At 41.4% G+C, this 25,428-nt stretch overlaps 1 protein-coding gene across 1 annotated transcript in view; it reads left to right on the forward strand.

The window, feature by feature from the left end:
• The window catches only part of FH (fumarate hydratase), a 47,600-nt gene that overhangs the window by 10,942 nt on the left and 11,230 nt on the right, over nt 1-25,428 (forward strand). The window contains exons 4-8 of the mRNA XM_075267785.1: nt 6,388-6,564; nt 9,656-9,838; nt 12,497-12,662; nt 13,278-13,481; nt 23,784-23,911. Of these exons, the coding sequence (XP_075123886.1) occupies nt 6,388-6,564; nt 9,656-9,838; nt 12,497-12,662; nt 13,278-13,481; nt 23,784-23,911 (858 nt within the window). The remainder of the gene's footprint in view (nt 1-6,387; nt 6,565-9,655; nt 9,839-12,496; nt 12,663-13,277; nt 13,482-23,783; nt 23,912-25,428) is intronic.

Consider the following 25,428-nt stretch of genomic DNA (forward strand, 5'->3'; position numbering starts at 1 on the left):
GGTTTTCTAGGCAAAATGCTTTGTTTTTGTTTTTTGGGGGTTTTTTTTATAAAAAAAAAAAAGTCATAGTGTTATTAATGGGTTAAATGAGTTTTCCCATCTCACTGTTTCAGCAGTTTGCCTGCAGTCTCTTCTTCTCACTCTGTATTTCCCCTGCCCTTCCTAAATGGGACACTGAAGTGTCTCAATACTTATGCAGATCAGATAATATGCACATGCTTGTAGAGAAGGGACTCGGTGTTAGGTGTGTTTACATAGAGAGCAATTAGCTGAACTGATTGACCTGAGCAGAGCTGGTGAGTGATGTCACTTGTCATACAGATCTGAAGTTATGGTAACGCTATATAAACAATGGGAGGAATAAGTTCACATAGCAGGCAAACAAAGCATCACTTCTACAGCAGTATATTTATGAAAAGTCTTCATTTTACATAAGCTACCAGTATAGATAGGAATAAGAAAAACATAGCACATAGAGGGAAAAAGGCAAAACTCAGCTAACTACAATTAATTAGTCCCTCAATACAATTGAAAGGCCCTCATATAACGTGTTCTTGCCAAGATATGACTAAACAAAAAAATTAAAGAAAAGCAAAAAAAAAAAACATCATACCAACACATCATACCAAAATTATTTTATTAATCAACACAAATACAAAAATATACATAAAATGTCAAAGAGAAGGGTGCAACACGGTGGCTCAGTGGTTAGCACTGAAACCCGCCAGGAACAACATCTGCAAGGAGTTTGTATGTTCTACCCACGTTTGTGTGGATTTCCTCCCATTCTACAAAGACGTACTGATAGGAAGAAAAAAAATATACATTGTGATCCCTATATGGAGCTCACAATCTACATTTTGAAAAAGTACACCATATACCTTTAGCAGTGTTTTGAGTGATTTCTGTGTTTCTTTGGGAGCTACTGGCATCTTCTGCATTTGTTTACATGCTGAGCTTCCTGTGCTTCCATCCTACAACTACCATAATGCTTTGTTCCTTCCAATTCTCTCACTTCCTTACAACCCCTCCCTGTTTCCCTAAGGGCTAGTTCACACAGTTTTTGGCAGCGGATTTTGATGTGGAATCCACCTGCCAAAATGGCTCGCAATGACTTGAACAATGTGAGAGTGAGGATGAGTGTCAGGTATTAGGGAAGAGATTTAAAGGAGTGTAATGGGAAAAGGAGCGCTAGGGTTAGGGAGTAGAGATGAAGGGCTGAAAGTCAGTGGAGTAAGAAAAGTTTCTGGTGTGAGGTGTTATGTTTGAGTACGGCTAACAGATCCTCCATGTGACAAAAATGCAAAACCTCCTGTAGCCAGGATGCCATAGAAGGGGGTGATGTAAACTTCCACAGCTTAGTTATGACAGATCTAGCCACCACCAGCAGGAAGCCAAACAAATTAAGCACATATTTTTGAATCTTTCGAGGAAAGATGAAAAGGAGTGGGGCTGGATCATATTCTACCTCAACTCTGGTGACTGTCTTAGGGGGTGTTCACACTAGCGTCGGTGTCCGACAGCTAGTGTCTGAAGCTAATGTCCGCGGAAGATCTTAGCATCGGACACTGTGTCCGTTTGCAATTTGCACGGTTTTAAATGGGACACCATGTAGTGTCCGTGGGTGTCCTTAAAGGGGTATTCCCATGTACATAATCATATCTATATTTGAAAATTAAACATTTTTGCAAATATAATTAAAAATTCTGCAGAGTTTTAAGGATTTTCTCTCACTTTCTTAGTGGTGACAGTCTGTTATCTTGATTGGTTGCCATGGTTACGACCACTAATGCAGTAACTTTCTATGGTCTGGGTCTTGTCAGGAACCCAGCCATGATTTTCGTATTGTAGCTGGGTGATCATGCAGGGACACTACATGGATCGGAAGATATCCCGGCCACAATAAGGAAATCATAGCTGAATTTCTGACCTTAGAAAGGTCTTGCATTCATGGTCGTATCCACTGGCAACCGATCAAGACAACAGACTGTGACCACAAGATATTTAGAGAAAATCTTTAAAACTCTGCAAAATGTTTAACTACTTATATTTGCAAAAATGTTTAACTTTTAATTATCTACAAATTTAAAAATAATTATGTATATGGGAATACCCCGTTAAGTGTCTGTTTACAAAGGTGTCTGATTTTGCTGTCCGCTTGAAAAATCGGACATCTTTGCAAACGTACACTTAAGGACACCCACGGACAATAAAGGACACTACATGATGTCCCATTTAAAATCATGAAAATTGCAAACGCAAATTGCTAGTGTCTGATGCTAAAATCTTCCATGGACATTAGCATCGGACACTAGTTGTCGGACACCGACGCTAGTGTGAATCCTACTTTAATAATGTTGCAGATCCAGAAGGTGTGAAAGGAAAGGACAAACAACAGACTCAACAATGCAGACAAGCTGAAGGCTGCTATCAAAGCAAGCTGAGCTTCCATAACACCTCTGCAGTGCCACAGGCTGATCGCCTCCATGCCACATTGATGCAGTCATTCATGCCAAAGGAGCACCGACCAAGTACTGAGTGCATTACTGTACATACTTTTCATTTAGCCAACATTTGTGTTAAATAATTTTTTTTATAGTTGGTCTTATATATTTTTAATTTTCTGAGATAACTTTTGGGTTTTCCTTGGCTGTAAGCCATGATCATCAACATTAAAGGGATTCTACCATTAAAAGTAATTTTATTTTATTTTTTTCTAGTTCACATGTGGGAATAGCCTTAAAGAGGACCTTTCATCAGATCGGGCACATGCAGTTTTATTTATTGCTGGAAAGCTGACAGTGCGCTGAATTCAGCGCACTGTCGGCTTTCCCGATCTGTGCCTGGTGTAAAGCGCTATCGGTCCCGTTACCGTAGTGCTTTAGTGTCAGAAGGGCATTTCTGACACTTAGCCAGGGACGCCCTTCTGCCCAGCAGCGCCTATCGCGCTGTACTGTGTGAGCGGGGAGGAACGCCCCCTCCCTCTGCTCACACAGCTCGTCCATAGACAAGTGTTATCAGGAGGGGAGGGGGCGTTACTCCCCAGTCTTAGAGCACAGCGCGATAGGCGCTGCTGGGCAGAAGGGCGTCCCTGGCTAAGTGTCAGAAACGCCCTTCTGACTGTAAAGCGCTACTTTACCAGGACCGATAGCGCTTTACACCGGGCACAGATCGGGAAAGCTGATAGTGCGCTGAATTCAGCGCACTATCAGCTTTCCAGCAGTATATAGAACTGCCTGTGCCCAATCTGATGAAAGGTCCTCTTTAAGAAAGGCTATACGTCTACTACCTTTAGAAGTAGTCTCTGGCCTGCCGTTCAGTTAAAAACCCAGTTCTTGTCGGTGTGCAGATGAATTCTCTTGCAGCACTGGGGGCAGACCCCAGCGCTCAAACAGCACTGGAGGTGTCCCCAATGCTGCGAGAGAACTCTCTCCAGTGAGGCCTCAATCTTCTTCAGCATCTTTTTCTTCCGGCTGGGGTTCACACTTCGACGCCTGCGCAGTCGGCTCTGCCATCGGGCGGCCACATGCGCAGTACACTCCTGTACTCCATAGAACTACAGGAGCGTACCGCGCATGCACGCGTAGTCGGCCTCCAAAAAATGGTCGCCGGCCTGTGCACTCAGCTCTGCCAGCCGCCCAATGGCAGAGCTGACTGTGCAGACATCGACGTGTGAACCCCAGCCGGAAGAATAAGATGAAGAGGCGGTTGCTGAAGAAAATGGAGGTGTCGCTGGAGAGCATTTTCTCGCAGCATTGGGGATGTCCCCAGTGCTGCGAGAGAACTCATTTGCATACCGACAAGAACCAGGTTTTTAACTGAACGGCGGGCAGGAGACGACTTCTAAAGGTAGGAGATGTATAGCCTTTCTTAAGGCTATTCCCAAGTGTGAACTAGAAAAAAATGATTTTTAGTGGTAGAATCCCTTTAACATAAATAAACACTTCAAAAAGTTCTCTGTTTGTAATGACTCCATATAATATGTGTTTCACTTTTTCAATTGAATTCCTAAAAAAATAAATAAATAAACTTGATATTCTAATTTATTGAGATGCACCTGTAGGTGTTCAAATGGCAGGAGAGATCTGTGGAGGTTGTGTGTTGACCTCATCGATTTGTATTGGTAGTGCATTGGTCCATCATTCGTGAACAGGCGAGTGAAAAAACGGCGTGTTTTTTAGGTGCTGAGAATGTGACGGGCCATGTATAGAAGATCTAGAGTGGACCTTATCTGATCAGTGGTGTTTATGTAGCCATGGGAGAGCTGTGAGAGAGTGAGGGCTCAAAGTCCCCTCCAGGGCAATCCAGACTTTTGAGTGTAGTGGTGCCAGTCCAGTATATGTGTAGCAACTGCACCTAGGTAGTAGTGCAAGCAGTCCAGGTCTGCCAATCTTCTTCACTGTTTTGACCTTAACTATTACGCATTTGGCGATCTTTGGAGGTTTAGCAGATCATATGAATCTAGAAAAAATTTTTTTAAATGTAATGAAAAAATGTTTGAGAGGAGTTGGGATTGTTTGGAATAGATAAAGGAGCTGAAGGAGAACATTAAAGTCTAACCACTGAGTCACAAAAAACCTCAGAAAATAATGTCAACACCTCTGGAATGCAACTGGGACAGCAGGGGAAGCATGCCTGGGTGCATCTAACACGCTCAAGCCTCAGTATTACGCCACTATCACAGCCTATGAACTAGACCAGGGGTGCCCAATACGTCGATCACAATCTACCGGTCGATTGCAAAGGATGTATGGGTCGATCGCGGAATGCAGCCAGGGATCCCCAGTGTCGACTCTCAGCCTGCGCTGTGAACAAGCACTCCGGACACTTGCAGGCTGGGCAGCAGCAGCTCCGGAGGATGACGCACTGCCCGCTCTTAGGGATGGAGGGAGCCGGGGTGCTGCTTCTTCATAGCGCAGGCTGAGAGTCACCTCCGGACACTGGCAGGTGGGGCTGCTGCAGCCCCAGCCTGCCAGTGACCAGAGATAACTCTCACCCTGCGCTGTGAAGAACCAGACACCGGGGATCCCTGGGCAGCCACAGAACGCCGCTGTCCTCTGCTCTCATGCTCCGACCCCGCCCAACTGCCCTGCCCCGCCCACAAAAAGTGGGTAGTAGATCTTTTGCCTTGCCAGTTTATAAAGTAGCTCACATGCTGAAGAAGTGTGAGCACCCCTGAACTAGACACTACAAACTAAATATAACCTCTATGGAAAGTGGAAAAATACTTGGAAACCTTCTTTCCTCTACATTAGTATGGGCAGAGTCAAATTTTAAGCTAAGGAAACATAAGCATGCACCCCTTTAAATCACGTTGCCCATGACAACCACAGATGGCATAGGCAAGGGGGAAATCAAACAGCCCCCACCCTTAACTGTTGTTGTGTAAGTGTGTCTATGTGATGTGGTGAGACCTCCAAAAATTACTTTTGTGGCCCTTGAGGTGAGCCCTTCTGAATTAAGCTAGAGGCCCTTAAGCTGAGCCATACAAAAATTACTTTTCTGTATGTTAGATTACTTTTCTCTAACTGTATGTTAGACGTATATACTGAGCTCAAAACGGGTATATAACAGGAGATGTGCAAGGTATATAGAGCTCTAAATCCTCTGTATGTTAGATGTATACAAGCGTACTGTATAGCAAGTATACACCTAGCTTAAATTAGCTACAAAAAGATTGTATATACAGATGGTGTATATTAATAATTCTAATTGCTAGCTAACCCTGGAAGAACATCTATCCCTGTCTACTTCACAGTCGCATCGGAACTGAATCTGAAAACCACTATTCTTATAGATTGGAGGTCACCTGATTTAGCCAGCCAATGACTGTATACGTTTAGTTTTTTTTTTTGTTTTTTTGATGCCTACGTTTTCCTAGTTCCTGTCCCACCTCCCCTGCATAGTTATTGGTGTAAAAAAAAGCTCCAGGGAAGGTGGGAGGGGAATCGAATTTTTACTGCTTTTACCACGTTGTATTCGACAGAGTACGAATATTTCGAATAGCGTAGTATTCTATCAAATACCTACTCGATCGAATACTACTCAATCATCTCTATTGTTTATTAACTAATTTTGAGTGGTATGACTATATGAAAAGAGGATAATTTCAAACTTTGAAAATTGCATAATTTTCTGAATTCACTAAATTTCCTAATCTTTCATAAATAAACACCAAACATATTGACCCAAATTTACAACAAACACTGTACAATGTGTCACAAAAAAACATATTCAAAAAGTCCATTGGAGTAATGTCTAGATCATGTTGCAGTACCAGGTGCAATGATTTCACCTTGTGCATAGGCACATCTAATTGTGTATAGGGCCTACTTTAGCTAATCATCTTTTATGTTGACTCTTTTTGCTCATTTTTCCATACTTTAGGTTGCTGCAGGTAAATTAGATGATCATTTTCCATTAGCTGTGTGGCAAACTGGATCTGGAACACAGACCAACATGAATGTTAATGAAGTGATTAGTAACCGAGCGATTGAGATGATGGGTGGTGTACTTGGAAGCAAGGATCCTGTGCATCCTAATGATCACGTTAACAAAAGCCAGGTATGTACTTGGACAGTCTTAGTTAAATTACTAATTAAGTGATGTGCTAAGAAGGTTTTTGGGTTTCCCAATACTGACTGCTTATCCTGGATCCATCCGAGTAGATTTTGACACATTTGCACATTTTTAATGCGACATTGGGTCAATATCAAGATCAAAGGCATAGTTCCCTTTCACTGTGAGCTATGTTTAACTTTAATGGAGCCAGTACTTCCATTGGGAGCTTTGGGACCCAATATAGGAAAATTTGTTTGGGCCACCACTAGTGCCAAAGATTTATAGTAGGCAGACTGGCTTCCTGGTGTAGGGGGTAGGAAATTAAGGGGCTATTTGAATCAAGCTGCCTAGGGACAACATGCAGGCTTCATGACTGGGTTGGGATGGATGTGCTATGTGACTGGGGCAGTCATTGGGTTACATCTTGTGACTGGGCAGGCGCTAAATTTACACACATGCATTCAGTCAACTCTTGCATATATACATACATGCATGCATGCATACACACTGCATATATTTATACATATACTGTGCATACATATTTATATGCTTGCACGTACGTACATGCGCATACTTCATACACTGTGCACACATTCATTCACACACTAGATCTAATACTGCATAATGACCTGTCAGTCAGACAAGTGAGTTCAAATTGAGTGCAGTATGCACAAGGAAAGACAGTGGCAATAGTCGGCCTGTGGGTCAAAGGTAAAAAAAATTTAAAAAAAATCTCACGCTCACCGAGCATTGCAACTGGCATTCCTGATTCCAAGATCTGCCCTAATGGTGGCCCTGTTAAGAGCTGCATTCAAGAAAATAAGAAACTGGAAACTTGGGAGTAATTTTGAATTAGTGGAAATATTGCATGTATTTTAGTGTAAAATGTTACACAGTGTTGATATACCATACGAACTGACGCATGATGATGCCGACATGACCCCTGACACTTACAATTGGTGGTCTCTGATGTCAGGCAGAAGCGTCGAAACGAACAAGGAGTTGCCCTGGAGCATAACAGAAGTGAGCAACATTATTTTTTATGTTATGTTTGATCATCTCTCTTGGCCTTTCACTCCTGAGTGGCGATCTCCAAAAGTCTTTAATATGGCTTAACCCAAAATTGTGATACTATACTGTGAAGTTGTCACTATGGGACACTTATAATGTCCTTTTGTGGCCTGTCTACACAGTATGATGTCCATTAGCGACCCCTCCACGGGGTGTGCTGTGTGGAGGGGTTGCTAATGGACCATGTGGAATGGCCACAACAGGACATTATACCCAGTAATGAGCCAAGGATCTACACCTAGGCTGAGGCCTACTCCAGATCCATCCAGGACCACACTTGTCAGAAACCTGGAGCTGATATATCTGGACTCCAGCACTGCCTGTCACCTTCACACAACACAGACTGTAATGTGGTCCACCGTGTTTCTGCCGAAAACAGCGGAGAGAAGAGTACTCCTTGCAGGACTTTTCTCTCCGATTTTAAGCTGAATTGGGGACGGAATCTCGTGAGACTCCAATCACTAGCTAGTGTGAACCTAAAGTAAAAGTATCAACTACTAAAGCTTCTTGTTAATTAATTGACTGATGTCAAACAGCAACGCTTTGTGCAGTGTCACTTCAGAGTATCCATAGATAGGATTTCCAATAGAAACCTCATATGGATGCCACTTCTCTGCTTTTTATTTATTTTTTAAAAAAACAACAAAAAAAATACTGTATAAAATGGCCACCAGTGTAACTAAATGTCTACCAATGGTACCAGTATTTGTTCTGTTATGAAAAGCATCAGTAAGCTCTTTCACCTACTGGTATATCAGGATATATGGGTGATGAGTCCATTTGACAGATGAGCGGATTTATGTTGATGTTAGAGTGAGGGTGAGAAATTACATTTTAGATTTCTTCCTTGGAATTAGTCAATGAAAAGTGTGTGTACACTTTAAGAACCATGTTTCATTGCTCATGGAAATATACAAATATTGGGTCAATGTTAAAGGGGTTTTCTGGGTAAAAACTTTTTTTTTTTTTTTTTTTTTTTATAATTAGGTCTGTTTTATTGATGGGTTAATGAATGCTCTCAAATACCTTTAGCAGTGTTTTGGGTGACTCAGGGAGCTACTGGCATCTTCAGCATTTATTTATGTGGTGCAGCTTCCTACTATGTAAATTCCACATAGCTCCCTCTCACTTCACTCCAATTTCCTTTCTCCCTCCTCCCATACACCCCCTCCCTGTCTCTAGCTATGCCGCCCACCGCCGACACCCATAACACTTGCTTCTCTTCCTTCCTTCTCTTCCTTCCTTCTGCAGCTAACTATCCAACTCTACTATGCAGGCGTGGGAGCTGCTCACATGTCTGCATAGTATAGGTGGATTATCGGCTGCAGAGCAGAGAGAGGAGCCTTCCCACAGGAGGAAACCCGGAAGGAAGAGAGGTAAGTATAATGGAGGTGGGGGGGAGTAGTAGTGACATTCCGCTTCCAGAAGCAGATCATCACCGGATAACCAGAGAATGGGTAAATATGCACTTTTGAAAAATTATGTAATTTAGAAAGTAAGTGGGGGGAAGTGTTTAGATTAGTGCAGGTGTTAACTTTTATTCCAGACACCCCTTTAAGCATAAACATGGAGCAATTTCTGTCCATGGCACAAAAACTTGGGGATGTTTTTGTCAGAGTACCTGCTAAGAACCTTTGTTGAGATGCTGTGAGAGTGGAGGGGACCATCAACTGAAGGCGTATCACAGAGATTATAGTTTATAATCATGGTTTAGTAGCGCAGTTGGTTGGTACAATTGTGGGAAATGTTGCTTCTCAGTTTGGTTTAGGGATTATGTGCATTTGGAAAACTGTGAACTGTGCATTGTTTATAGCTCAAAATTAAAAGCTGTCATGTATAATACGATTTCAGAGGATGATCATTTATAGCATTGGTAAGGCTGCCTGGCCACAATGTTTTGTTAAAGAGGAGCTATTTTAATTACTGGACCTGGATGTCACTCTCCCCTGTAAAACTATATCATAGCGTTTATTATATATTTACATTTTACAACTCATTTTATGTTTGTTTTTTGTTTTTTTAGAGTTCCAATGATACGTTTCCCACAGCAATGCATATTGCTACAGCCATAGAAGTTAATGAAGTTTTATTACCTGGACTGAGCAAGCTTCATGATGCTTTAGAAAGCAAATCAAAAGAATTTGCCAATATTATTAAAATTGGCCGAACCCACACACAAGATGCTGTGCCGCTAACTTTGGGACAGGTAAAGTGTAACCAGAGTTGTCAAGGAATTGGAGAAACCCATGGGTTACCTGTTTGTGACGCTCCATTGTCCTCCACTGGTGTCCTTTCTATGCATTGGCAGGGGACAACAGAGCACCAAGGATAGGGGAGTATGATGTGTTTAAAATTTTGAAAACCATGCATCATTTTCATTCCACTTCAATTATGTGCTACTTTGTGTTGGTCTATCACTTAAAATTTCAATAAAATACATTTGTTTGTGGTTGTAACATGACAAAATGTGAAAAAGTTAAGGGGATTCTTCCATTAAAAACATTTTTCTGTCATTGACACGTCGGAATCTTCTTAAGAAAGACTTATTCGTCTCCTACCTTTAGATGTCATCTTCGCCCCACCGTTCAGTTAAAATTCCGTTTTCCATCGGTGTGCAAATGAGTTTTCTCGCAGCACTGGAGGCGTCCCCAATGCTGCGAGAGATCGGTCTCCAGCGCCGCCTACATCTTCACCTGCAACGTCCTCTTCATGTTTTCTTCCAGCGCAGGCGGTGACACTTGTAGGCCTCGGGCAGAGCTGACTGCGCATGCCTGTGGCCACAAGAAAAATGGCCGCTTACACAGTACCGATGGAAAATGGAATCTTAACTGAATGGCGGGTCGAAGAAGACATCTAAAGGTAGGAGAAGAATTGCCTTTCTTAAGGCTATTCTGACGTGTCAATGACAAAAAAAAAAATGTTTTTAATGGTTGAAAAGCTTGGAAGGTAAGATACTAAGGGAAAACGGCTTGAGGGTCAGTGTTTAACTAAGTCACTTGACTGTATAAAAAGAACATGTTAGAGAAGCAGAGTCTCTCAGAAGCAAATGTGATCAGAGGTTCACAAGTTTATGAAAAGCTGCATCTAAAAATCATGGAGCAATTTCAGAAAAATGCCCTCAATGTAAAAGTGCAAAAATTGTGAATATCCTACGATTTCTTCATATTAAAAAAATAAAATTCAGAGTATCTGGAGAAAGCCATATGTGCGCACTATCGGTGGTGAATGTTTGAGATCTATGGGTCCTCAGGCAGCACTACAAACAGAATAACTAATGCAGATCACTGCTTGGGATCAGGAATGTTTCCAGAATTGATTCTGTGACCATAGTTCACTGTGAAATCCACAAATGCAAATTAAATCTGTATCATGCACATATGATACCATATGGAGCCATATGAACATAAATATAAATTAACAAAATATATTTTTTCCATTATCATTTTAATTTTTTTTTCCATCTGAATTCTTCTCTTTTGCCTAAAAGCTAGTACATTTTGTTAGGTCAAGACAATGCTATACCATTTGCTGCATTTTAGTGGCCATGGGTATAGACATGGCCACTAGAAGGCTGACACTAGGAATATCAAAAGATGTCTGCTCTGCTTCTAGGCTATACCCTGTCTACAGACGCTGTGTTAGCCAGTTTTAATCTAGCTTCTGTAGAAGGCAGACCCAACTGGCCTCGGGTCTTTCTGTCTTACTTGGTTTTTATCTTTCTTTCAGGTGCAGGAGGTCTTCAGGTTGTACTTCACACTAGTTGTAATCCACACTAGACATACATCCCTGTGGGAGCCTCGTCAGTCACCGCTTCAGCGGCCCTAGTAGATCACCCCCCTACTACGTGCGAGATTCCACTGCAGCACAGGTTGCTCATTCTTTGGCATCTATTGGGAATCTAGCAGCAACCCCCATTCCTTAAAACCTCCTCTGGTGCTGACTTTTTAAGTGGGTGACCCACTCCCTATTTTTCTGCTGCAGCTCCTGCACTCAGGCCTCCATTTTTCACTTCTGTCACTTCTTGGAGCACCCTATCGGGCATTGCTGTGTCCTTTTTCAGGCAACTACTCAAGTCCATGGCTTTTTCTAGGCCCACTTTTCTCCCAGGCTTCAAGCCTTCCTGATTGGCCTTCAGAAGGTCCTTTCTTCATTGTCCTATCTTTTGGATATGGGAAAAGCTTTGGGAGGGGCTTTTTTTTGGGGGGGGGGGAGGGGGAGGGGGTCCTGTTTAATATTTCTCTTCTCCTCAACGTTCCTGCAGACTTTTTTTTTTTTTAGCCTGTCCTCATTTGGCTGATTGTGTGCTTAGCTGTTTTGTGCCACAAGATTAATTAATCACATCCTTGCATAGCCTTTAGAAAGTCTATTCCACACCTACCTTTAGTATGTAGATTGCCTCAGTGGTTTCAGAATAAGTCCGTTTTTATTCATATGCTAATTAGACTGTTGCACGATACATCGTGCACTCCTCTCCTGTTGTTTCCTATGGGAGGCTGATGATGATGATGACTCAGCTTCCTGTTTGCCTCACACACATAGGAGATAATAGGAGAGAGGAGACTGCTGGGAACTTCCTGTACTGGCTGAAAGATCATTAGCATATTAATAAAAACAGACTTATTCAGAAACCACTGAGGCAATTTACATACTAAAGGTAGGTGTGAAGTTGCATTTCTAAAGCCTATGCAAGCATGTGTTTAGATAAAAATGACACTTCCCAGTGATAGAGCCCCTTTAACGTTCTAAAGATTTGTGCTGTTCCCAGATTTCTTATAAGAATATTAATTATTTATTTATTTTAATACAGAATGGTAGCATCAATCTGGGCAGGGTACAAAATAAATCATGTTTTCTTTTTTTTTAGGAATTCAGTGCCTATGTTCAACAGGTAAAATATGGTATTGTTAGAATTAAAGCTGCTTTACCAAGAGTATACGAATTGGCAGCTGGTGGAACAGCAGTAGGAACTGGATTAAATACCAGAATTGGATTTGCCGAGAAAGTTGCTGCCAAAGTATCTGAAATCACAGGTAATTTTGAAGACATTTACTTTATTTATTTTTTTTTTAAAGAAAATTTAAAATGTACCAAATTGAAAACATTGAAAGGCTATGTTCACGCGGCATTAAATGAAGAGGAATTCCTCTTCATTTTCCGCCGCTGATATTTTCGACTGTAACCAGATGCTAATGCAGTGTATTGGCATTCATTCATTATGCCTAGATGAATGGGTCTAATCAGCAGGAAGTCTCATGCAGCAGAATCCGCAGTAAGATAGAGCAGGACGCTATATTTTTTTCTCAGTGTCCTGCTGCGATCTCTACCTCCCTTTAAAAACAATGGGAAGCAGATTCCGGGCCCCCAGATCCATGGCAAATTTCGCTGTGTGAATTTGCTCTAAGTGTATATTCAGATTTTCCAGTTTTGTTGTAGAAATTTCAGTGGCTTTCAGTGGCTCTCGAACTCATACAGTGCTATAATTATTTTTTTTTTTTTTCTTTATATCAGCAGTCACAGGTTGTGACTTTCGCTGAGGCTGCTGATTTGGTTTATATGTAAATGTCTGTTACCAAATTCTTAAATTATTGTTGGATAATCTCTTAAAGTTTTCTTTTATTTTTCTTTTTACTGAAATATTGTTACAGGATTACCCTTTATTACTGCTCCAAACAAATTTGAAGCACTTGCTGCTCACGATGCTCTGGTTGAATTGAGTGGTGCTTTGAACACTGTTGCTTGTAGCCTAATGAAGATTGCCAATGACATTCGATTTCTTGGGTCCGGCCCCCGGTCTGGTCTTGGAGAATTGATTTTGCCAGAAAATGAACCTGGAAGCAGTATTATGCCTGGTAAGGCCATCATTTTATTTCTTGTGATTAAAATCCTGTGAATCAAGAATTATTGATGGGACCTTTTTAATACCTAAATAATTTTTCAGTTCCCAGATTATTTTCAAGTGTAATTTTTAAGGGAACTTGTCCACAAAACTGTACTTGTCTAAACCAGTTACCCTTCAGTAGCCTCTCCTCTAAGTAGTATATTGTCTCTTTCCTACTTGAAAAGGTTTAGCATATTTGCTGAGCTGTGCTTATCTAATCTCTTCAAACTTGTGTGTTAATTGCATGCAGTACAATTACCAAACAGCCTGGACTCTCCATTTTATAATACCAAACTTGATGTATCTAAAGGTCTAAAATCCTATATGTTGAGTGTACTGTGTGGTACAGAATCCAGCATTCTACTGCTCAGCATCCTCACTTAGCTACTGTGCACTTATAGTAGCTAACTATGAGAAGTAAAGGTATTGATACTGCATTCATTGCTAAGGATTGCATCTGCACACAGGGGATGTGTTGGGCTTTTAATAAAGCAGATTACTGTATTTGTCGGACTATAAGACGCACCTAGGTTTTAGAGGAGGAAAATAGGGAAAAAAAATTTTGAAGCAAAAACTGGTAAAATATTTAATATATGGGAGTTGTAGTTTTGCAACAGCTGCAAGGCCACATTGACAGGTGACCCTGCAGCTGTACGGGGACGCATAGAGTGTTTTTTGTTTTTTTTTGCGGGGCCAGAAGTACTTTTTAGTTATACCATTTTGGGGAATATCTATTGCTTAGATCACCTTGTATTGAAAAAAAATCCGGTGGTTTATAGGGATAGGAGGTGATTTAGAACTTTTATTTATTTCATATTTTTATTATATATGTTTAAAGCTTTTTTTTTTTTTTTTTTTTTTTTTTTTTTTTTTTTTTTTTATATACTATTCCCCCCCCCGGGGGCTTGAACCTGCGGTCACTTGATTGCAAGTCCCATAGACGGCAATACAACTGTATTGCCGTCTATGGGACATTCTGTCTATTAGTATTACGGCTGGTCATAGACCCAGCCGCAATACTAATATAGCTGTGGCAGGCCTGGGAGCCTCATTAGGCTCCCGGCTGTCACCCGAACAGGTCGGCTCTTGCGATATCGCCGCGCAGGAGCCGGCCTGCAACTTCACAGGTATGGGGCCGGTGGGGACCGGCCCCGGGGGAGAAGGGGCCACCGATACTGACCCGGCATCCGCTGTACTAGAGAGGCGGATGCCGGCGAGGGATAGACGCCATCACAGGTGCCGGGGCCTGAGACATCACTACGCTCCTCTGCCCTGCATGAAGCCAGCGGCGGGGGGACGGAGGAGCGGAATAGCATCGCCGCTGCTGCTGCTGGCTTCATGCAGGGCAGAGGAGCGCAGTGATGTCGCAGGCCCCGGCACATGTGCCGGCGTCTATCACTTGCCGGCTTCCACCTCTCTATTACAGCGGATGCCAGGCGGCCACATTCGGACTATAAGACGCACCCTTCTTTTCCCCCAAAATTTTTTGGGAAAAAAGTGCGTCTTATAGTCCGAAAAATACGGTATATTCTTGTTTGATATACAATGCTATAATTTTACACTAGTATCAGCAGGAAGTCTCGAGCAGCAGAATCTGTGGCAAGTGTTACTCTAGTAACGCTTATAACTTCCTATTTGCAAGTAATGTGGATCCAAGTCTCTCCTCAGCAGACCAGGCAAAATGTGAATGAGTAGCGTGGAATGATGACTGAAAATACTCTTTTATGGAAGCTACAGAAGCAGGCAAGCATAATCCCTCCACTGTTACCTTGTCTCTGAGTTATAAAGACAGCTTGCATCCTTCTCCAACACTTCATCCAATTGCTCCTCGCCTCCATCCCAGTTTAGCATTTGATGGGCAGCCAAGGGAAAATTTTCTTGGGGCTGCAAATGATGTGACTTAGTATAATTTAAAAACAATAGCTAATGCTAAGTTACCTTTTTATACTTCCTTTATTCCAGCGCTGACTGCTTCATCAGTGCTGCTGCCGATCATTGATAACATCATCTTGTGACATTCTCTCTGGGACTGCTGAGGACAGTCAGTCAAGTACAGTATGTGTACAGCTCAATACTGAGGCTAGTTTTTGGTTGCAGAAGTCACTTGACAATAAATGGATGTCACCTGGCTCTGCAGGAATTTTGCAGGTTGCAGTCTGATCTAGTATTCCTAGAGGAAACTTCTTTGGACCCACAGGACAGCTTTAATTTTGCGAAACATTGGTTTCCTTTAGTGTATATTGCAAATGACCCCAACAAAGGAGCTGGGGTGGCAGTATTTGTATCAGTCATGCCCCCTTCAGACCCATGAGTTTGAAACCGATCCTAAGGACTGATGTGTTGTAATCTATGGATATTTAACCAGCCTTTCTCTTGTCCTATGTAATGTATATGCCCTTAACTCTGAACAATCACAACCCTCTGACTACACCATCGATTCATGCTGCAGGGTGCAGCCTAGAAATTGGATCTCTTCCTCTATCTCCATTCCCAATTCAATATCTCGCTTATCTAAAAACTTTAGCAAATTTATACGCCTCCAAGATCTATATAAGATCTTTATGATCTTCTTGATAATCCCACAGTCTGCAGTTACTTATCTTATTCCTATACATATAAGACTCGTACTCGCATAGATTATTTTGTCAAAATTTTGGACATGCAATTACTTGTTTTGGCAGTTGTGGGCCCCATTACCATGTTGGACCATGCTCCTGTGGTGGTTAGCTTGCTTTCCAGAACCCACCACTATGGCCCTGCAAATGGTGACTCAACAAATCCTTGCTATTGAACCCGTACTTGAAAATGAACTGCACCAAATACTAAACTACTTTCGGAAGAATTTTCCTACTGCCCTCTCCTACTCCACCCTATGGGAAGCCCATGAAGACAGTAAGTGAGTATATTTAGTGTTACATAGTGTCTCCTGACAGCAGCAGCTTCTTACTGAACAGGAGCTCCTCTGCCTGCCAGCATCCATTGCAGCACACCCTATAGCAATTTTTCTAAAAGAATCGTGGATCATAGTGTGTGAATTTAGGGCCTCTACCTAGCAAAAGTTGTTTCTATGGATATGGTATTCAAAAGAGCAGTAATATGAATACAGCAACAATCTTCATAACTTCAGCAACTTTGAAATCAAACTCTTGGCCTTAACCCACAATCCATTACAAACTCTTTGGAAATTCCTCATTATGAGCTACAAACGATTGCCCAAATTATTCTATGATTATTAGCAAACTCTGTACTCCATCCCTGACCCTTTGCGCTGGATGAAGCTCTACAAAGTTGAACCTGAGACTGTTATCTCTACGCTTGTGCGCTCTCTAATTTGTTGCTTAAAGCCCCGACACATCTGAATAAGGAGATCATGTCGCAGGATTTGAGTGAAGTGCTGAGCAACTTTCCTGAGGTAAATCCCTGGACCCTCATGGACTGTTATATTCCTTTTACAAAAGATATGCAGATATCCTAGTCTTGCTTTTGAATGGCTTCATGTCCGACTCTACGATTCCAGGATCCATGCTCCTCTTTCATATTTTGGTATTCTGAAACTAGGCAAGAATCCACAGTAGTGCTTTAGCTACCACCTCATAATCTTACTTAAATTTTACTTAAAATTTTCCACCAAAACCTTATCAGACCAACTTAGTTGCTGACTGCCTTTCCTGGCTCATGAAGATCAGGCAGTCCTTTTTTCTGATACCGCCAGGTGGCGGACAGTACCTGGATGATGGCTGATCTGGTGGCTGTTGCAAATCAGGTGTGAAAGCACTTCTTAAGTTTAATTGCGCTTAAGGCCTTTGACCTCCTCTCCTGGCCATTTATATTACCTTTACCGGACCTTTTCTGTACCGGAAAGTTTTGACAGTTTTCTATTCTGTGTCCAGGGAACTAATCCATCAGCTATACACCCACTCATGGTACTAGGCAGGGTTGCCCTTTAACACCATTATGGTATGTCCCAATCATAGAACACGTTGCAGCATGAATTAGAGCTGAGCCTAACATAATGGGAATCTCTGTTAAGGAATAGCAGTTAAAGATTTCTTTCTTTGCAGTCCTAACTTTTTCAAACAAGAAAATGGACTCCTCTCGACTAATTGAAAGACTCTTCCCTTCTCCCTGTTGTGGCATATCTCCATGGTGAAAATGTAAATTCTATCGCAATTCCTATATTCAAAACCCAGCCGATGCGAGTGCCACCTGTCTGTGCTGAGGTGCACACAATGTAATTTTCTGATCTGGAATGATAACAGGCACTATATCTCTCTAAAGTAGTCTTGAATGTGCTGAGCCAGGGGGTAAGCCTGATATTTTATTGTATTACAATGCTTTTCAGACCACCGAGTATAATAATCGGAGCCCCAGGGAAGGTGAGAGAACATAAACAGTTTTACTCACCTCTCCGGTATCCAATTTTAATCCTAACCGGTTTCGGGCCTATATGGTAATATCCCAGACGTCACGTGGTCTGGGATATTACCACATAGGCCCAAAGCCTGTGCTAGCAGTATCATATAGGTCCAAAGCCTGTGTTAGTAGTAATAGCCTGTTACTGCTAGCACAGGCTTTGGGCCTGTATGATTATATCCCAGACGTCTAGGGCATTATCATACAGGCCCAAAGCCTGTGCTAGCAGTAACAGGCTATTACTACTCGCACAGGCTTTGGGCCTATATGGTACTGCTAGCACTTCTTAGGAAATATCTATTGCTTAGATCACTTTTTATTTAAATCAGAGGCAAAACGGTGAACCCCCCCCTCCCTCCAGCAATTTGGCACCTTTGATATTGAGGTTCGCCGTACAGGATAAATATTAGTAGACTGGGAATTTTCGGACACAAGGTTACCTAATGTGTATATCAGTGATGGCGAACCTATGGCACGCGTGACCTCCATGCTGGCACGTGTGCGTTCGCCCGGATCGCTCACCAACAGGGAATTCGGTACAGGATTCCCCGTTGATGAGTGATCGCTGCAAATGCACATATAGCTGAAAGCTGTCAGTGTAGGCTGCGGATCGCGCGACCGCGGCCTACACTGACTGCAGAGTTTGACCACTGCCCCGATGCGGGCGCAATGACATCAACACCCGCACTGAAAAGGAGGTGGACTCCGGCGGCTCTTCATTGGCGAGTATTGACGATGTGTATTGAGGAGCATATAATACTGTGTGAGGGGGCCTACTATGGAGCATATTACACTGGAGGGCTACTGTGGAGAATATAATACTGTGTGGTGGGCTTACTGTGGAGCATATAATTCCGTCTGGGCTCCCCTCACTATTTATATCACACAGTATCTGTTTTATAGCGGACGTGATATTAGTACAGGATGTAAGAATATTACACAGTCACTATAAAACAGATACTGTGTGATGTAAATAGTGAAAATTAATTATTCAAAGTACAAAATGCAGATAGCTTTATATTTCAGTACAAAGTTGTTTGTATTATTGAAAGCTCAGTAAAGCCCCATTCACATGACTGTAATTTGTGGTCTGCAATTGTGGATCCACACAGTATTAAGTTTAAATTGCCGTATTTGCACTCCGCGATAATTTAGTGGGTTTTGGGTTGCAGTTTCGGTCGCTAAAAGGTTCGCCATCACTGGTGTATATATTTCACAGTAATTTTCTACATTTATATGTATTCTAAGAAAAGGAGGTGATTTAGAACATTTATTTTTATTTTTTTATTATAACTTTTTTTTTTTTTTTCCCCACTATTTTATTAGTTCCCCCTAGGGGGCTTGAACCTGTATGTTACAGCGGAGTCTGATTGCTATGGCGACTGTTCTGCAATAGAGTGGCCGCCATTAATCTTTACAGACCTGACATCCGCTGTAATAGAACAGCGGAGGGTTTTAGCCGCCGGGTCAAGTGCCGGGGCCTGCAGCATTGCCACATTCCTGCAGGAAACCAACGGCAGCAGGAGCCTGGTGATGCCGCAATTTTGCTCCTCTGCCCCCTCTTATACGTCCACATTTGGACCATAAGACGCACCCCCCGTTTTCCCCCCAAATTTTTTTGGGAAAAAGCGCGTCTTATACAGTGGCGAACATAGCCCCTCAGCTGCCTGAGGCGGACGATCAAAAGACAACCCCCCCCCCCCCCCCCCCTCCGGAATGAAGATTGGGGCCGGCGCGATTTAGGTTTTTCTTTTGAACATCAGGTAGCAGGGGAGGTTGTGTTTCCTGGCGGTAACATTACAGTGGATACAGTGCAGTAATATTTTGTTACTTACCGAAGACGGCTTCCCACATTTCCCGTCTCTTCCCTTTGAACCGCCATGACCACTTCTTCTAGCTGTAACTTGACTCTGTAAAGTTTGCAACACAGACCTCTTTGACTCCTTACTTCTACACACACACACACACACACATATATGTGTGTATATATATATATATATATATATATATATATATATATATATACTGTGTGTGTGTATGTGTATGTATGTGTGTGTATATATATATATATATATATATATATCTATATTTCCCACAACGGACCTCTTCAACCACTATTATGCCTCACAGCGGCTGTGGAGCATTGGAGCATAATAGAAGTTGCAGGGGGCCACTGTGGGGCATAATAGAGGGATGCGGGGGGACATTAAACTGGGGCAGCTGGAGGCAGACTTGTCCCCCTCCAGCTACCCCCGTGGTTTTAATATCCTCCTCTAGTTGACCCCAGTTTAATGTCACCCCTCTATCTGCCTTCAGTTAAACTGCCCTCTAAATCTGCCTCCTGTTCCCCCCTTATTGCTCACACATGCTGTCTCTTCTTATCTTCCTTCGTGCTCCATTCCCAGCAGCTTGCTCTGTCTGTGTTACACTACACTGTCCCACGTGGCTCCGCCCACTGCCGAGTCTGCTGATAGCCTAGTAAACTATAGGACCTGTGATTGATGTCATCACAGCTTGACCTGTGATGTCATCACCGGTCCTTTAGCTGATTTGCAATTCAGCATCTATCTAGGTCCTAGATAGATGCCAAATTGCAAGTCTTTAAAGGACCTTTAATAACATCATCATATGTCAACCGGTGACAACATCATCACAGGTCCTTTAACTTAGTAATGTTTAGGGAAAAAAAATTAAAAAATCCTGTGGCTTCCTCCTCCTCTGAAAATGCTGCCTCACCTCTCCTGATTAGAGGTGTGGCCCTGGTCTTATAGTCCGAAAAATACAGTAGTATGTTCAGTTTTTTGTAAATTTTATTTTCACCTCATTTTATTCCAGAGTGTGAAAGAGAATAGGTAAGAAGAGGTTGTCCAGTTTGCCTTCCTCCTAATGTTGGGTTTTCAATGAAGCCCCCTCTTTTGCATAAACCTGCAATTTCCTATTGTTATAAATCCTAAATTCCCAAAAGTAAACACCACAACGTATTCATTAAGGGACTTTGCGTCTTTGACCATCAGGATTGTTTCTATAATGTTCTTTAAAAGATGGAAAAAAAATATATAACTTTTTTTTTCAGCAAATATGTCATTTTAGGAATTTAGTTTACACACAATGTATTTTTCAGACTATAAGGGTGCATTTACACTACGTAATCGCCAGCTTATTCTGAACGTAAAACACGTTCAGAATCAGCGGTGTATAAAGCAGTTCCATTCATTTCTATGGGAACCGGCATACGAGCGCTCCCCATAGAAATGAATGGGCTGCTTTTTTCACTACGAACAGTCCCATTGAAGTGAATGGGAAGTGCTGGCGTGTACGGCTCGGCAGCACTGGGGCCTGCCTCCAGTGCTGCAAGAGAACTCATTTGCATACCGACAAAAACCGGGATGTATACCTAACGAAGGCCCCGAGAAGACACCCAAAAGTAGAAGACTAGCCTTTCTTAAAGCTGTTACGATGTACCCAGAAAAAAATTGCATTTTAATGATAGAATCCCTTTAAAATAATAGCTTAAGGTGTAGACTCTGTGTGTGTGTATGTGTATAAAATCTCAAGCAAAAATTGCATAAAAATTCAAATTTGTCACTAAAGTGTGGCTCAAGCAATCGCTTTCTGAAACAAAATGTACTTTTCAAAAATAAAATGCAATATGTGAGGGGTTCATACATACCACACATGTATATATTTACAGGTGCAGGTGTTAAAAAAACGCCAAAATCGCAGAAATACACCAACCCATTTTGTGCATGCAAATTAATTTTCCTCTATAAAAATTTTAGCAACTTATACGTTCATCATAATCATTACTTCATTTGTTGGTAGCACATTGCCTTTTTTATATGAGTCTGTGATGCCATAATCTACCATAGGTTTGTGATCACTCCACAAACAAGTTTTGGTTGCTTTGTTAGATTACTGCACATTTACATAGTCATTTATTAGAAACTACTTTTCCTTTATATTCCTGATAACTGATTTGTATAAATGTGCCTTAACGTATGTCATCTGATTGATTGACTGATTCAAACTAAAGGCTACAAAAATTATGTATGAAGGTGACCTAAGACAGAATGTCAGACATTTTCTTTAAAAGAAATACAGTCCTATGAAAAAGTTTGGGCACCCCTATTAATCTTAATCATTTTTTGTTCTAAATATTTTGGTGTTTGCAACAGCCATTTCAGTTTGATATATCTAATAACTGATGGACACAGTAATATTTCAATGTAATATTGAAATGAGGTTTATTGTACTAACAGAAAATGTGCAATATGCATTAAACCAAAATTTGACCGGTGCAAAAGTATGGGCACCCTTATCATTTTATTGATTTGAATTCCCCTAACTACTTTTTACTGACTTACTGAAGCACAAAATTGGTTTTGTAACCTCAGTGAGCTTTGAACTTCATAGCCAGATGTATCCAATCATAAGAAAAGGTATTTAAGGTGGCCAATTGCAAGTTGATCTCCTATTTGAATCTCCTCTGAAGAGTGGCATCATGGGCTACTCAAAACAACTCTCAAATGATCTGAAAACAAAGATTGTTCAACATAGTTGTTCAGGGGAAGGATACAAAAAGTTGTCTCAGAGATTTAACCTGTCAGTTTCCACTGTGAGGAACATAGTAAGGAAATGGAAGACCACAGGGACAGTTCTTGTTAAGCCCAGAAGTGGCAGGCCAAGAAAAATATCAGAAAGGCAGAGAAGAAGAATAGTGAGAACAGTCAAGGACAATCCACAGACCACCTCCAAAGAGCTGCAGCATCATCTTGCTGCAGATGGTGTCACTGTGCATCGGTCAACTATACAGCGCACTTTGCACAAATAGAAGCTGTATGGGAGAGTGATGAGAAAGAAGCCGTTTCTGCATGTACGACACAAATAGAGTTGCCTGAGGTATGAAAAAGCACATTTGGACAAGGCAGCTTCATTTTGCAAACAAAAATTGAGTTGTTTGGTTATAAAAAAAGGTGTTATGCATGGTGTCCAAAAAGAAACAGCATTCCAAGAAAAACACATGCTACCCACTGTAAAATTTGGTGGAGGTTCCATCATGCTTTGGGGCTGTGTGGCCAATGCCGGCACCGGGAATCTTGTTAAAGTTGAGAGTCGCATGGATTCCACTCAGTATCAGCAGATTCTTGAGAATAATGTTCAAGAATCAGTGACGAAGTTGAAGTTACGCCGGGGATGGATATTTCAGCAAGACAATGATCCAAAACACCGCTCCAAATCCTCAGGCATTCATGCAGAGGAACAATTACAATGTTCTGGAATGGCCATCCCAGTCCCCAGACCTGAATATCATTGAACATCTGTGGGATGATTTGAAGCGGGCTGTCCATGCTCGGCGACCATCTAACTTAGCTGAACTTGAATTATTTGTCCAAAATACCTTTATCCAGGAACTGATTAAAAGCTACAGGAAGCGACTAGAGGCTGTTATCTTTGCAAAAGGAGGATCTACTAAATATTAATGTCACTTTTCTGTTGAGGTGCCCATACTTTTGCACCGGTCAAATTTTGGTTTAATGCATATTGCACATTTTCTGTTAGTACAATAAACCTCATTTCAATCCTGAAATATTACTGTGTCCATCAGTTATTAGATATATCAAACTGAAATGGCTGTTGCAAATACCAAAATATTTAGAACTAAAAATGATTAAGATTAATAGGGGTGCCCAAACTTTTTCATAGGACTGTAAGTAGGATTCCATAAATCCTAAATAGTCCTTTTAAACCATAATCACTTTAAGATGCATCTTTCATAAATTCTTGTGGTTTTAGGGTTTTAGAAATCTTCTGGAGATAGTAGAAAGTCTCAAATAATGACCACGTATTTATCACCCTACAGGCAAAGTAAATCCTACACAATGTGAAGCTGTCACTATGGTAGCAGCTCAAGTAATGGGAAACCATGTTGCTATATCAATAGGAGCCAGTAATGGACACTTTGAATTGAATGTTTTCAAGCCTTTAATTGTGAGTATTTTTTTAAATTCATTATCTTTTGTGTACAAATGGTTTACGGAGGTCGATACACTTTAGTGGTGGTGGTTGGAACTACAGCCCCACTCCCATTCACTTGTAGAGGAGCAAGGCTTCTTCCAGCCATATACCTAGTATATGGCTTACACCACCTGAAACAGCTGATCAGGACAGGTGTCAGACCCTAAACAATCAATGATAGTTATAAGCAACACTCTCAAGGCAGGAGGGATGGGTGCACAATTTCAAGGGGACTGGCCGTAGCCAGGTCATTCCATATCAAGTGATCCAAATATGAATATTTGTTTTACCTGACGTCTTTAGATTTTTTTTATTTTTATGAAGTACAACTTAAGTTAATTACAAATTAAAAGTTAATTCTTCACAGACTTCTAAAGTTTTGAAAGCGCAAATTTTGGCCTGGTATGGCTTTACATTTTTTATCATATCTCAGGCTAGTATTAAGATAGAAGTGAGCGAGACAGTACCGGCTTTCATTTGATATGTCACTAGACTGTTTCTTTATATTTTGTTTTGGTGAAATCAAATTCAACATTTTGATGCGCAATTGTGAAAAAAATGTATGTGTTACTTGTGTTCTTGGTTATATTTGTACAGGGTTTCAACAGGGGAGCAAATTGGAAATTGGGATCAATTTTTATTTGTATATATATATATATATTTTTTTTTTTTTTTTTTAAAGCCTTGAATCATCTGATTTTATGTTTGAGTGAGCTTCTTCCTTTCTTCTTTTCAAATTACAACTTGCTGAATTCAACATTTATATGCAACAATAAAGAAACATAAACAAATCCCGTAGGTGCCAGAATAAATACATCTTATCATCAGAACACAACTTGTTCAGCATTTTCAACCTGAATGCATTGAACAAACTGAAAGAGTACAGTAGCCAGCCATCCGCGCCGATCATATTTACAGGTCACAGAACTAGTTATGTCATCCATTGCCAATCTTGTGCCGCCTTCTATCACTTCATGGACTTCACTGTCATTGCTGCATGAAAAAATCCTTGTTTATTTCTGTTTCATTCCATGGAATGAAAGTATGGTATTGCTGAGTCCCTTTGACGGGTAACCGATGTTTTAACAAACTCTCCTCCTCTTCATAGTCAGGACATGAAAGTTCTGAAGCTCTGTCTGACTTCGTGACTCTGCGGTGGACAGATACTTCACATGACTGACAGAGTTGCTGGCCTGTCATCTGCTCTGCATTCACGGTCTATCCCTGTTCATTCTCAGGTTGAGCCCTAACAAAGCTTTCTCCTCTGTCCTCTCCTGCATCTGAGGTAGGGTTCACACTACCGTTAGTGTCTGTTACCACCACCAACCCCCAAAATGGACATCTATCATAACTGACACAAACGAACAGTAACTGATGGCTATCAGTTAGTGTCCCTTATATGTTCGTTGCCCATAGACTTCAATGGTAACCCCCCCCCCAACAAAACGGAGATTTACTATCCGTTTTTTCGAACGGACAGAAAAGTCCTG

The sequence above is a fragment of the Leptodactylus fuscus genome, chromosome 3 (genome assembly GCF_031893055.1).
Source record: "Leptodactylus fuscus isolate aLepFus1 chromosome 3, aLepFus1.hap2, whole genome shotgun sequence".
In the NCBI taxonomy this organism is placed as follows: Eukaryota; Metazoa; Chordata; class Amphibia; order Anura; family Leptodactylidae; genus Leptodactylus; species Leptodactylus fuscus.